Consider the following 15,726-nt stretch of genomic DNA (forward strand, 5'->3'; position numbering starts at 1 on the left):
TTGATTGTTCTTCCAGTCCTCCCATTTACCAAAACACGCTTCTTTCTGTACACAGCAGCGAAATAGGGCAGGGGATCTGGAGGAGGAGAAGGAAGGAGAGGGGGAAGAGGAATGGAGGAAGGGCGGGGAGGGCTCTTTGCTTTTCTCAATGAAAGCAGAGTCTTCTGCAGATTTACATAGGAGCCGACCTCGCCGCGCAATTGGCTGGCGAGTGCGAGCGGGGCGGGGCGGGCCTTCGTGGGCCCTGCAGCGGCAGAGAGTGGGCATTCGAGCCCCGCCCCCGATCCTGCCCCGCCCCCTCTCGGCGCGCGCTCGCGGCTCAGCCAGCTGCAAGTGGCTGGCGCCCCGGCAGATGCGTTAGAGCAGCTCTGGGGGCGGTAGCAGCTGGCAGCCCCGCTGTCACGATCCTGAGGGTCGCGGGGCACAGAGGCGACTTCCAGTCGCTCTCTGGCCAGCCACTGAAGCCGAGAGAGCTGCCGATGGGTGAGGAGGGGGCAGCAAGCTTTCGGTCTCTCCGGCCCTGAATGCTTTCACTCGGCTGCGGCCGCTGGGGCCGCTTTGGTGCCTCAGAACTCTGAGACCAGACGCTGAAGGAGAGCAAGGACGCTGCAAACTTGCGCGGCGGCAGCCTGAGCGTCCGTTCCTCAGCGCGGTCTCGGTTTAGGTCCAGAAGTTCAGTGAGTAGTGCAATCGGAAGACTTCCCACTGCAGAGGGTCGCAGGAGGGTGCGCGCGAAAGCAGCTGTTGCCCTCGGTTCCCTCTCAAGACGAGGAAGAGGAGCTCAGAGGAGCCGAAGGCAGCTCAGGAGGCGGACCGGACAACAGACCAGCTCGGAGCCACCTTTCACAGTAGGAAAGTTGCAGAGGATTGAAGGCCGCGCAAGAGAGGACAGACCACAGCTCAGGCCGCGGGGGGCAGGAGAGGACGGTACCCAGTTGCCATCTCTCTTTAACCGTAGTCGTCTCTCTCATTCCAGGCGCAGTGAGCTGCAAAACCCGGGGCGCGGCACTCCGCGAGGCGGGCGAGAGGCACAAGGTCCCAGCTGCTGAGCCCTTTGCGCTTCAGGGTCTCTTGACACGCCCCTGAGCTTCCAGCTCCGTTTTACTGAGATTACTGCTTGCCTCCTTGCAGTTGGAGGAAAGAGAATCGAGTGCACAAACCCCCGAGATCAGGTGGAAGGAGCGGCTCAGGATCAACACTGTTCGGAGCCCCTTCCCATTTAAGGGAAGCGGAGGGCGAGGCTGGATCTGGGAGAGTCGGGAGATAGTATAAACAACCCCTCTCTGACGGGATGGGAGCCATAGGGCTTCTATGGCCGCTGCTGCTGCTGCTGCTTTTAGCGGCAGCCTCGAGTTCCGGGACTGGGACAGAAACCGGCCAGCGCGTGGTCTCACCGGCCATGGGGCTGGCACTGCAACCCCGGGAGCCGCTTAGCTACTCGCGCTTGCAGAGAAAGAGCCTGGCGGTGGACTTTGTGGTGCCCTCGCTCTTTCGCGTCTATGCCCGGGACCTGCTGCTGCCGCCGCTGTCCCCCTCGGAACCGAGGACTGGCCGGCTGGAGGCACGCGGCTCTCTGGTTCTCGACTGCGCCCCACTGCTTAGGCTGGTGGGGCCTTCACCCGAGGTCTCCTGGACAGCAGGTGCCAGCTCTCCCGCCCCGGCCCAGGCACGGACGCTGTCCAGGGTGCTGAAGGGAGGCTCTATTCGCAAGCTCCGGCGCGCCAAGCAGCTGGTGCTGGAGCTCGGAGAGGAAGCGATCCTTGAGGGCTGTGTAGGGCCCCCCGAGGAGACGACGGTGGGGCTGCTCCAGTTCAACCTCAGTGAGCTGTTCAGCTGGTGGATTCGCCACGGCGAAGGGCGGCTGAGGATCCGCCTGATGCCCGAGAAGAAGGCGTCGGAAGTGGGCAGAGAGGGAAGGCTGTCCGCTGCGATCCGCGCCTCACAGCCCCGCCTTCTCTTCCAGATCTTGGAGACCAGGACCGGTGAGCAGCTCGTGCCCGAGCGTTTCGGGATTTGGTTTCTTACACGCATCAGTTTTCAACCGCTATTTACTAACCCTCATTTCCAAAACCTCAGCTCGCGATTCTTAGCTTTCTTTCCCTCCTTCCGCAACCCCCCTTTTTCAGTTAGACCATATTTAAAAATTTTTATCCCTGAACAGTCACTCTCCAAGGGATTCTCCCTTTCTATCTAGCAACCACTTTGGGGAAAAAGTTTCCTGGTCTTGGGAGAATGACGATTTCTACTATCTTACACAAGATCTTAGCTAAAATTGAATGCCTGTCTTCTGGGGTTTCTGGGACGTTTGAAATCCCTTTATTACTTCTGTGTTCCGAAGGCTTAGTTCTAGATCTCAAAATTGTTGTCTTTCTTCTTTTCCTCTTGTTCCTCTTTCTGGCCACCACAGGTTTGGGGAACGTGATACACTTTCTCAGAGAATATAGAACTCCTCTTCATATTGTTAAATCCCACCCAACTATGCCCTCTAAATGTTGGTTTACCTAGGAATTGCCTCTTCCTCATAAATTCATTCTATTCTCCACCCAACCCCAGGCTGCTCTCCACTCACAGACTCTTGTTCTTCCTCTCAGATGTCTTGGGAGATCCCCACGGGAACTAAGGGATAGGGGACAGGAGGGAGATGTGGAGGGAGGGAGCAAAGTTGCCAAAATTGTTTTCCTTTGAGGGAGTCACTCTGAAGCCAGGGAGAGACAGTGGTTGATTTCCCTTTCTTCCTGTGCCTTCAGTTTCTTCCTTCTAATTCTTAGCTTGAATGTCTGCAGCAGAAGATCTGGGTTACAGTCTCTGCCAGGCCTATTTCACTGCAGATCTCTCTGTTGGAGATTCCTGAAATGAGGTTTCTGTTTCATTTACTCTCTCATTTTCTTCCCATATTCACTGAGTTGGGGGTGTGTATGCAGGCACTTACTTCTAACTCTTCCCATAGTATCCTTTGCCTGGAAAACTAGGTGATTTTGAATGGACAGTTTCTCTTGTAAGACCACTGGGGAAAGACTTGCAAATAAAATATGCAGTGTAAATGATTGAGAAAACACAGAAAAGAAATCATGCTTTTAAAAAGCCTACACTAATTCCATTGAGCAAAACTCAGCATCTTTTCTGTCATTCTCATCGTCAGAAATAAATGAACTTCTTATGCTCCACTGATTACTAATGTCTAGTATTAATTGGACTGAAAGCCTTGAAAAAAGCCCATTGTAGAGCTACAAGTATCTCTCATGCTTGTCCCAACACACACATATCCTCCCACATACACCCAAGAGTCGTGCAGCAGGGATATTCAGAAGCTAAGCTTTCTTAGTCATGGCAGAGAAAACATTGGTATATGGTCCCCAGGGAAATCAAAGTCTGGATGAATATTTCAGCATTACCATTAGTGGCATTGACACCTAAAATGACCCCTTTGTGTTCAACGTTGGAGTTTATACCAGTCCATGGCAAGAGGCAGGGCCTGATGAATTTGATAGTGTCTTCTGTGAACTGAGATAGGAGACCAATACTGTTGCCTCACCATGGATACTTTTGTAAAGAACAGCTGTGCTTTAATGTTGTCTTGGCTTCTGTGGTTTATACATGCAACATTCTCTTTTAGTGCCTAATGTTTTTGTAATGGATATAAAAATTACTTCTCTGGGAATGCAGATTTTCTTTCACTTTTGTGTCTCTGAGCATCTCTGGAGATTTCTCGTTACCTCTTGTTGAATGGTCCTAGGCCCTAGCAGTCTAGATCCAGCTGTTGTCAGATGTTGGTGATGGGCAAGAGGGGTCCTTTCTGCAGCCCTGAACTTACCTACTGTAAGAAAGCAGATTGCATGAAGTAATCAGTGGTGTCTCTGAAGAGACACACAGTTACACACACGTATTCCAGTCACGCATTAGATAAAGAGTTGAAGCTGCTGAGTGGGGGAGTTTCATGTAGAGATTAGTGTGCTCTAGGAGCTGATCCGCTACTGGCAGTAGGGAAGCACAATGAACACACGAAGTCCTCCCTCAGCAGCACAGTTCATTTGGCAGCTGGACCAAGCCCTTATGCATCATTTGACACTTCTAGCAATGCTGGTTTTAGAAAGAGCCAGAATTCTGCCATTAAAAGGCTAGAAATTTTCGCCAAGTATTTTTCAGTAGGATTGGGATCAAATGATTATTGATGGGATCAAATAAGACACTAAGTGTAACTGGATGAGCTCCCCATGACCTCCAGAGAGACAGACGGCTTATTGAAAAGCACTTCAGACCTTGTGGTGATAACACTTGGAACAGACTGGACTCTTCTGTTCTGAGACCTATACTGTCTGCAGTTAGGCAGCAAGCCATGCAGGACTAGCTTCATGCCTTACCACTGCCTCCCAGCCTCGTTTAGATACAGTTCTCACTGCAGGCTCCCTGTGGAGGGAGTGGACACACCCTTCTATATCATGTTTCATGTTTGGGGCAACATATATCATTGTGATTTCATTCATTTTCTTGTGTGAAAATTAAAGCTTAGGTTCCTACCCTTGGATTGATTTTTCTATTTATCATGCTTGAGGAAATGGGTTTATTCTTTTTACATAGGCTCTGATTTATAGAAAAGGCATTTAACTCTTCTGTGACATAGGATCTTCCATTAAGCAAAGGGAAAATAGGCACAACTCAGCTAATTTTTCCATGCTTCTTCCCAAGTGACTGACAGTCTGGTTTAGAGGGGCACAGTCTTGCTGATGGGGCTATCTTTGGGGAGGGAAGAGGACAGGATGAGTCTTCTGACACCCCTTGTGTTGAGAGTCTGGTGCTACCCATTTGTCTCAGACTAAAGAGGGTACCAAACCTGAGTAGGACCATGAGAAGGAATGTGGCAAAAATGGATAAGCACCTAGTGAGGACAAAGCAATACTTTTGTATTGCTTTCACTTTGCTTTATCTGAGAGAGCAAAAGGCTGTCTGAGAGACAGCCTAATGCTTGTCTTTTTGGGTTGCTTTGAATTCCTAAATAGGATCAACATTTCAAAGTATGAAGTGTCCTCTAGAGCACCCATTCATGGAGAAAAAGTAGAGAGACAGTTGCTGGGACTCTTTGAATGGTGCACACCATCCTGGGACAGCCCAAACCTCAAAAAAGATGTCTGTCTGGAGGCTACCACACTGCCTACAACTCCACTTTATAACCGAATTTGTAGATGTTTTGACATCGTGCCTCTGTCTTCATCCAGGGAGAAGCTTGTGTATCAAAAGGGCCCGTTTTCCTCTTAATACCCTCTTTCCCACTCCAGGAAAGGGGATATATGATTTGGGACTTTACATGTGGTATGGAGAAGTCTAAGCAACTTAGAATACATGTGTGCAGTGTAGTACACCTGACCCTTGACCTCACATATCTGTCTGTCTCTTCCCATTTCATTTCTGGTAAGGGCAAAGAGAGAGAAAGAAGATAGGAAAATGGAGCTCCCAGAAGGAATATCAGTTATTACTGGAGGTGAATTGGGAGAGTTGGAACTAGTCCAGAGAAGAGCAGAGAGATGATTTAAGAGTTGAAGGGACTGATTTATGATGAGAGATGAATTAAATATATATAGCTGCACTAAGTAGTGATGAAGGGACAGGCATGTCAACAATATACACATTTCTGAAGAGGGATAGTGGCAGTGAAGGAGAAGAGTTATTTAAGTGTGACCCGCAGAAGTAATAGGATAAGACCTGCAGAAGGAAACTTCAGGTTGGATATCAGGGAAACCTTATTTTCTGAAATTGATATTCCTCTGGCTATGGAATGGAATTCCAAAGGAGCAGAAGAGTTAAGGTGAGATGTGGGTCAGACAAGCCACAGCATTCATAATTAATCAGTTCTATATTTTCAAATGTTGAAAAGCTACAACAGGCAGGAGAGCTGGGATGGGGAACAACAGCAGGAATCACAGTCTTTTGGGATACACTCTTGAGAACCTCTGGGTAGCTGCCAGCCTATACCACAGCCACAGCAACCACACCACAGCCATAGCAACGCACGATCTGAGCCACGTCTGTGACTTACACGTCAGCTTACAGGAATGCCAGATCCTTTTTTTTTTTTTTTTTTGTCTTTTTGCCATTTCTTGGGCCACTCCTGCAGCATATGGAGATTCCCAGGCTAGGGGTTGAATCGGAGCTGTAGCTGCCGGCCTATGCCAGAGCCACAGCAATGCAGGATCCGAGCAGCATCTGCAACCTACACCACAGCTCACAGCAACGCTGGATCCTTAACCCACTGAGCAAGGCCAGGGATCGAACCCGCAACCTCATGGTTCCTAGTTGGATTCGTTAACCACTGCGCCACGACGGGAACTCCAAGCAGTGCCAGATCTTTAGCCCACTGAGCAAGGCTGGGGATTGAAACCATGTCCTCATAGATATTAGTTGGGTTCATTACTGCTGAACCACAATGGGAGTTCCCAGAAAAATTGTTTTTAAGTTAATGGGTTATTCTTCTCTGTCCTCGGATCAGAGTATTTCTCTGGGGTATATGTATATCCAGTAGAGGGAGACACACTCACCCAGCACTACGCGTCTAATATGTATTTATAGATGTGTGTGGCATTGGGCAAGATAAAAGGTACCTAGATCCTGAGAAGGTGAGATCAGGTCTAGACTGGTGAACTACTGGATACCTGAAAACCCTCTGAAATGATCAGATATATAGGGCTGTTTGAAAGACGAGGTTTATCTAAATTTGGTTGATCCATTTACCAATTTACAAAAGAGAAGGAAGGTCCATGAGAAGTTTGTTTATGGGGTGTGAGAGGAGAGTGTTACCATTAATAAAAATGAATGCTTATATAAGGCAGTTTGTCTGCTGAAGGTGAGTAGGACTGGACTGTGGGTGGAAGAAGAGGGGAAAGTTGTGTGGGCAAAAGTTGCAGGCCACTGCCACTATTAGGATTACCGCCTAATAACTTCACTTCATGAGAATTTGCTCAGCCCGACTTAAAAAGGGTATTTTGCTTTTCTTTATAACTATTATTATTAATGTCCTGTTACAGTTGTATGGGACTTTGCCATTTATGAATCACTTTAACATTTATTTATTTTTTTTACTTATCTACATTAAGAAGGGCAAGTATTTGCTTTATTTTGTGAATGTGGGATAACTGGAATTCATTAATTTAATAACACTTTTCAAGGTCATTCAGATAGTAAGTTTTAGACCTGAAAACTTTCATTTATGTGTTGAAAAGTTATGAGTTTTTAGAGGATGTGGTAGGTACTGACTAGAACCACAGATCTCCTTGCCTTCAAATCAGAGCTCTTTCCACTGATTATTACAAACAACCAAAACATGGAGTTCCCATTGTGGCTCAGCGGATAACGAACCCAAATAACATACATGAGGACATGGGTTCAATCCCTGGCCTCACTCAGTGGATTAAGGATCTGGAGTTGCCATGAGCTGTGGTGTAGGTCACAGATGCGGCTTGGATCTGGTATTGCTGTGGCTGTGGTGTAGGCTGGGAGCTGTAGCTCTGATTAAACCCCTAGCCTGAGAATCTCCATATGCCATGGGGTGGCCCTAAAGAGACAAAAAGACAAAAAAAATGTAAATAGATAAAAAGCTTTACATTATCTTTGTGATAAGGTCGTACAATAAATATTTAGTGGGATAGCCATGATTGGGAAATGTTTCTTAAAATCTCTAAGGACCCAGTTTCATCATTAAAAAAAATGGGTATAGTAATAGTTCCTATCTCAAGATGTCATGAATATTGAATCAGACGATACATCTAAATCCTTAACCCAGTAACTGGTATATAAACTGCTTCATCAATATGAACAAGTATAATTTTTCCTAGAAGCAGCAGCATCTCAGCATCTGGTTATGCAGCTTGTGCATGCTACAACTCCAAGTGTTCTATATACATTTTAGTCTGTTTGAATGGTGCCATTTGGAGTTGTGCAGTCCCCATGTGTGCAATACATGGTAACCCTGGCAGAAGTTACAATACTGTGGTGGGGAACTTACTGACTAACTGTGGGCATGCAACTAACTTCTAACTTCTAAGAGATAAGAGGTGAGATCCAGGGGAAATGGGGAGATTGATCATGGTGGTAGTTTGCCTGTCTTTTCCAGAAATATGGATGAGAAGGAGGATTGAGGTGTAATATTTATTTCTACCAACTACTATCCTTTTATAGGTATTTTGATCTTAGATTCAGTCCAGAGGTTCAAGCAGCATATTTACAATTCAGTAATTTTTTTTTTCTATAGAAAGAAACCAAGCCTTAACTTTATGAAATCATGAAAACTAATATTGAGGAAGAAAAAGATACAGGCATTACAGAGAAGTAATTTTCAGATGGTGGATATTCCTTACCTGAGAGTGATCTGTGATGTCGAGGCCCCACCATATCCACTGATATGCTGGACCCCTGGCCTTTGGTAATTCCTTTATTGTAATTAGCTGAAGCTGTGCCCTTCCTGTACTTTTCTAGCCTCACCACTCATTGTCAAGTGGAGAAGTACCATACAATTGGTTAATGGACATGAGCCCATGAAAAGCAATTAAATCTTTGAGATTCCGAGGAGACGCATAGACCAAGGGCTTGAATGGGATGCTATCTTAGAAAAGTGCCTCAACCTAAAAGAGGCTATGCTTAAGCATCCACATTGTGTTTTATAGGTGGTGTTTTTTTATGAGCCATAAATTAGCCATTGCCTCCAGGAGATGCACATGGACATCATCTCCGCTAGGGAGTAGATGAAGATTAAGTGTTGCTGAGGATGGCTCTGGGTTCAGGGGTCATGTGGCGAGAACTATGAATAGAGCTAGCACAGAGCTTTGTGGATGCCTTCTTCCCTAGAACCATTGCCTTACCTCCAATCTGTGGCCAGTTTTTCCTTAATCTAGTGATGGCCTGGGCTCTTTCACACAGTCAAGGTGTGAGATAGGAACAGTTAAAAGCGAGTGTTGGCCTGGTGGTGAGGTAGTGAGGGGGTGGGAGGTACCCCAGTACCTTTTTGGGAAGCCATATTTCTCAGAACAAATTTTTTTCCTGCAGTAAATTTTTTGGTGGATCTTCCGTCTGGGCAGTTCTGAGCTTGGGTCCTTTCCCAGGGGAATTTTATCTGATTCACTTGGTGATATAGTATTAGCCATTCCAAGAATTGATAGGTCCCAGCATAGGGCAGGAGGAGAGCTCCCTTTGGTCAGATACACCTAATCATGTGGTTAATTAAGAGTTTTTGTTTTTTGAATCCTTCCTTTCTGGCTGAGTAACAACAGGTGCATGAAGAGGTAGGTGGACAGAATTCCCTGGAGTAAGGAAAAAGGCTAGAGTCGGTATGGAGAAAAAAGTATGAAAAGCAAACAAAGGAAACCTAAGCAAGCTTAAAGGAAATCAGGAGGAAAATATAAACTATTGGCTGTGTTTTCTTTTACTCTCATATATGTTTTATTCAGTTTTCATTGGAATATGGGTTCATGAGGGTGAGCATGGACAGAACTCCTTTATAGATCTGTCTACATTCTCAGCACAGATAATTAAAATAAATATTCTTTGGTGAACAGAACACTAGATTAGGAGCTAGAAGGCCTAGATTCTATTATGATATTTTCCTTTATTAGATCTGAAATCTCATGTAACTCCCTTAAACTCCTTGAGCCTCTGGTTCCTAAAGGGGATAATACAGATCTTGACTACCTCGTGAAGTTGCTATGATCACTGTATGAGATTATGGATGAGCAAGGCTCCAGTTTGGATTATTGAGAAGTCAGTATCTAAGGTAGTAGAAAAATGAATATACAAGATCATAAAATGTGCTGAGATTCTTCTTTATCTCTTCAGGGTTTCAGCCAACCCTTGGCATTAGGAGCAGGAGTACAAGGTCCCAGACTTTGAGGCAGGTCTTGAGGTTCAGTTAACAGCCGAACAGCACTGAAAAGGGGTTTTGTAGTCCCTCCCCAACTTTCTTAAAATGAGGTTCTTTCATTGAAAACAGTTTGCTCAATTCCAAACTTTTCTGAAAATGGATCTCTGGTAATGGGACATGGAAACCTGCATTTTAATGTAAAGAAAAAAAAAAGGTTTGTTTTTTAATTGAGGGATGACAACCACAATAAAGTAAATTAGGTGCATTGATCTCTGTATGGCTTGATGATAAGTCACATATACAACATCCATATAATCACCACCCAGATGAAAATATAGAACATTTCTAGCATCCCCAGAAAGTTCCCTCTAGTCCTATCCCAGCCTGTATCCACCCCCAACCAAGGTAACCATCCTTCTAATTTGCAAATCATCAAATTGTCTATTTTTGAACTTAATGTAGATGGAATCATATCATATGTACTATTTTGTTTCTGGCTTCTTTTAGTCAGCTGGTTTGTGTGGGATTCATCAATGTAATTGTGTGTACCAGCATTCTTTCTTTCTTTTTCTTAAATTGCTGTATTGGATTCCTTCATATGATACCATTTATTTATGCATTTTCCTATCAAGGAATTGGGACTCATGAGAAATCAAAAGTAAAAGGTACTATTCTAAGTAATGGGTAAAAATAAGCCAAAGACCTGGAGTTGAAGCCCTGCTCTACCATTTACTGGCCCAAGGCTATTTTCTTCTTTTAACTTCAGTTTTCTTATTTGTAAAGTGAGAAAAATAATACCCATCTCCCAGGGTTATTGTGAGAATTAAATAGGATAAAGCATATAGTAAGTTCTGATACACAGTTGGTATTCAACAAGTATTAGTTTTTTCCCCAGTTCTTGATTGTTTTTCTTCTGTTGGTGGCCAGAACGGATACTTCAAAAGCTTCCTAAAGCAGGGAAAGGGGGCCTTGTAACCTGTGAGGTCATTAACTCACAGACAGAGAAGTAGTAATCAAGGACTATGTAAGTTAAGAGTTAAATGTGATAACTCTTAATGGATATATTTATGAATAAATAAAATAATTTTAATAAAAAAGTATTTCTTATACTATCTTAAAATATTCAGTGAATAAATAAAAAATATAAAAATTCTTTAGTCTTATATTCAGGTAAGTTAAAGAAGAGAGAAAAAAGTATAAAGGGGACAGATAAAAGAGGGCAGAAACATAACCACATTTACATCGAGAGAGACAAAAATGAGAATGGCAGAGATAGTAAGTGGAGAAATTGAGGGAGATGTGTAAGAAGAGGTAACCCAGGAATATAGAAGGCAGGAATTATCTTTTGGACACGGAGATGCATAGATACGTAAAAAGAGACCAAAAGAGTGACAGAAAGAGAATAGGAAGAGGGGGAGGGAAAGAGGAGGGAAGAAACATTTGATTATTTTGGTCTGGAGAGAATCTTACCTGATGTCTGAATTTATGACAAACATTATATGATGGTTATTTTCAATTGTATTGAAGTATAATTCACATATAATAAAATGTACCGATTTTAAATGTACTGTTTGATTTGTTTGGTAAATGTATACACCTGTGTAACCACCTTTCTGTTTAGTATATAGATCATTTTTGCCAACTTCCAAAAGCTTTTTGAACTTTTGCAATGAATCCCCTGTGCTTCCTGTTATAGGAAATGCCTGATTTGATTTCTATCACAGTAGATAGTTTTGTCGTTTCTGGAGGTTCATATAGATAGAATCATACAGTGTACTCTCTTTTGTGTCTGACTTTTTTCACTTAGAATTTTAATGCTTTTAAGATTTTTTTGGTGTAGTAGTGTTGTTTCTTTTTTTATTGCCGAATTGTCTCATTGTATGATTATATGGTTGACCCTTGAACAACATGGGTTTGACCTGTGATGGTCCACTGTGTGGATTTTTTTCAACAGTAAATGCTACAAAATCCACAGCTGGTTGAATCCATCGACGTGGAACCACAGATATGGAGGAACTAAACCCTGTATTGGAAAGGTCAACTATAAATTATGTGCAGATTTGCAGCTGCAAGGAGGGTGGGTGTCCCTAACTTCTACATTGTTCAAGGGTCAACTGTATTACAATTTGTTTATCCATTCATCTGTTGATGGACATCTAGATTGTTTCCAGTTTGGGACTCTCATGACTAAAGCTGTTATGAACATTTTGTGTATAATTCATTTTGTGAACATATATTGCCAATTCTCTTAAATCCATATGGAATTGTTAGATTTTATGGTAAATGCATGTTTAACTTTATTAGAAATAGAAATTTTTTTCCCACCGTAGTTGCACCACTTTATACTCTCACTAGTAATGTATAAGAGTTACTGCTTCATCCATATCCTTGAAAATACCTGTCAATGTGTGGTGGCATCTCACTGTGGCTTTAATTTGCATTTCTATGTATTAGTTATCTAATATTGCTTGGGAAATCACCCCCAAAGCTAATGGCTCAAAATAATAATAGATAGTTTATTATCTTTTATAGTTCCTATGAATTAGGACTTTGGGAACATTTTGACTTGGCGATTCTTGCTTGGAGTCTCTCAGAAGATTGTAGTCAGATATCAGCCAAAGCTGCAGTCATCTTAAAGCTTGAGTGGGACTGCAGGATTTACTTACAAAGTGCTTAGCTCACATGGCTGGGAAGCTGATGCTGGCTATTGATTGGGTCTCAGTTCTTCACCAGGTGGTCCACAGGGCTGCTGGAACATCCTCATGACATGGTGTTTGGCTGCCCTCAGAGAGGGCATCTATTGAGATGATCATATGGTTTTTCTCCCCCCACCCCCCATAAATACAATGAATTTCGATGTATCTAATTTTCAAGTGTTAAATTTGCTTTACATTCCCTGGATAAACCACACATAGTCATGACTTATTATCCTTTTTACATCTTGTTTGGATCAGCTCACTAACACCTTTTGAGGATCAGCTCACTAACACCTTTTGAGGATTTCTGCATCTATGTTCTTGAAGATTACTGGTCTAGTTTTCTTGGCTTTGACAGGTTTGGTGCCTGGGCAATGCCAGAATCATAAAATGAGTTGGGAAGTTCTCCCTCTTCTGTTTTCCCTGAGAGAGAATTGTAGTTTTTTCTTTCTCTCTTTATTTGTAGTAGAATTTGTTACTGAAGCTATCTTGCATTGGTATAGTCTTTGCTGCAGGGGTTTTAATTACTAATTAGATTTATTTGGTATTAATTATAGAATTATTCAGAATATCTGTTTATTTTTGAGTGAATTTTAGCAGTTTGTATCTTTAAAGAAATTTGTTCATTTTATTTACTCTGTCGAATTAATGCAAGCTAAGTTTTTTTAGTATTCCCTTATTTTTTCATGTCTGTAGGGTCAGTAGTGATGTCCCTTCTTTTAAAATTGATGCTGGTAATTTACATCATCTTTCTTTTTTCTTTGTCATCATTCTAGCTAGAGAATGATTGATTTACCAATATTGATTTTAAAAAACCCAACTTATGTGATATTGATTTTTTCTATTATTTTTCTTATTTAAATTTCATTAATTTCTGCTCTTATTTTATTATCTTTCCTTAATTTTGTTTGCCTTGGATTTAATTTGCTTTCTTATTTCTATTTTCTTAAGATCATTGATTTGAGAATTTTCTACTATTTCTAATATAATTATGTAAATGCTAAAATTTCTCCCAATAACTGCTTTAGCTGCATCATACAACTTTCATTATGTTGTAATGAATTTTCATTTACATTCAATTAAAATATGTTCTGCTTTTCCATTTGGCTTTCTCTTTAACCCATGGTAATATATAGGTACGTTTTATTTATAAATATTTGGAGAATTTTCCAAATATCTTTCTTTTACTGATTTCTAGTTTAATTCTGATATGGTCTGAGAACATACTTGGTTTGATTTCAGTTATTTAAATTTGTTAAGGTTTGTTTTATGATGCCTATCTTGCTGAATGTTCCATGTATGCTTGAAAAGAATGTGTTTTCTGTTATTGTTGGGTGGAATGTTCAATCAATGCCAATTAGGTCAATTGGGTTAACAGGTTTTTAGGTGTTTTATATTCTTTTTGTGTGTGTGTGTGTGTGTGTGTCTTTTTAGGGTTGCACCCACAGCATATGGAGGCGCCCAGGCTAGGGGTCTAATCGGAGCTGTAGCCGCCAGCCCACGCCACAGCAATGCCAGATCTGAGACACATCTGTGATCTACACCACAGCTCATGGCAACATTGGATCCTTAACCCACTGAGCAAGGCCAGGGATCAAACCTGCAAACTCATGGTTCCTAGTCAGATTAGTTTCCGCTGCACCATGATGAGAACTCCTATATTCTTTTTTTAAATGGTGTTTTATAGTCTTGATTTTCTGTCTTTTATCTATATATTGCCAATAGAGGAGTGCTGAGGTCTCCAGTTTTTTGTTTGCCTCTTCTTTCAGTTCTATCATGTTTTGCTTCTCTCTTTTGAAGCTCTATTATTAGGTGCCTACTCATTGAGGATTGTTATGTCTTCTTGACAGTTTGACTCTTTTATTATTATGTTATCTCTGGTGATATTCATATTTTAAAGTTTACCTTGATATTAATATAGCTTTTTTTTTTTACTGGTGTTTGTATGGTATATCTGTTTATTCCGTCCTTTTACTTTTAATCTATGTATTTATTTAAAGTGGATTTCTTATAGAAAACATACAGTTGGATTTTATATGTTTTTTAAAAATTCAGTCTCAAAATATCCACCTTTTACTTGGTGTGTTAGACCACTTGTATTAAATATTATATTTGACATAGCTGGCTTTAGGTCTACTATTTTAAAAATTCCCCTTCCTCTTCTCTTCTTCCTCCTCCTCCTCCTCCTTCTTTTCTCTTCCTGTTTTTTGTTCTTCTCTTATCCATTTTATGACGTCTTAGAGTTATTTGAATACTTTTTAGTATTTCAGTTTTAATTCATTTATTTTTTTGGCTATTATTATTTTAGTGTTTGCTCTTGGGATTTTATATATGAATAACTTTCATAGTTTGAGTTGACTTTTTACTACTTTAAGTAAAATAAAGAAGGCTTACAACTATGCAGTTCCTTCAACTTCCCCTCAATGTTATATTTGTCATATGTGTTTGTCTGTGTAACTTAAAATCCTGCTAGACAGTATTTATGTTTTTTCTTTCAGCAGTTATTTATGTTTTAAATAACTTAGAGGAGAAAACTAGTCCTTTATATTTACTCAGCTACATACCCTTCTCTAATTTTTCTTTCTTTCTTAAAGCTCCAGTTTTCCCTATTTTATCATTTTTGATCAATCTAAAGAACTCCCTTTTGCATTTCTTTTAGAACAGGCATTCTGGTAAGAAATTCTCTTACTTTTTCCCTTATCTGAATGTCCTTTTCCCACCTTCATTTATAAATTAAATGTATATAGTCTTTTTAGGGCAGTACCTGTGGCGTATGAAAGTTCCCAGGCCAGGTGCCAAATCACAGCTGCAGCTGCTGGCTTATGCCACAGCCATATAGCATTGCCATATCTGAGCTACATCTGCAGCCTACACCACAGCTCACAGCAATGCCCAATCCTTATTAACCCACTGAGCAAGGCCAGGGATCAAATTTGCATCCTCGTGGATACTAGTCAGGTTCATTAATGCTGAGCCACTTTGGGAACTACTATAGAGAATATTTTTACTGGGTACGAATTCTGGGTTGATGGTTCTTTTCTTTTTGCTTTTTAAGAATGTTGTTCCTCTCTCTATCCTTCATAGTTTCTGATGAGCATTCTGCCATTAAATTGTTCTTCCCTATATGTAGCTATTTTCAAGATTTTTTTCCTTTGGTTTTCAGAAGTTTGATTATGATTAATCTGTGCATGA

The 15,726-nt window shown here is 41.7% G+C and overlaps 1 protein-coding gene across 1 annotated transcript in view; it reads left to right on the forward strand.

The window, feature by feature from the left end:
• ALK (ALK receptor tyrosine kinase) overlaps positions 266-15,726 on the forward strand; it is a 694,610-nt gene continuing 679,149 nt past the window's right edge. Inside the window, exon 1 of the mRNA XM_021087669.1 lies at positions 266-1,982. Coding sequence (XP_020943328.1) covers positions 1,292-1,982 — 691 coding nt within the window. The 5' untranslated portion in view covers positions 266-1,291. The remainder of the gene's footprint in view (positions 1,983-15,726) is intronic.

The sequence above is a fragment of the Sus scrofa genome, chromosome 3, assembly GCF_000003025.6.
Source record: "Sus scrofa isolate TJ Tabasco breed Duroc chromosome 3, Sscrofa11.1, whole genome shotgun sequence".
Lineage (NCBI taxonomy): Eukaryota > Metazoa > Chordata > Mammalia > Artiodactyla > Suidae > Sus > Sus scrofa.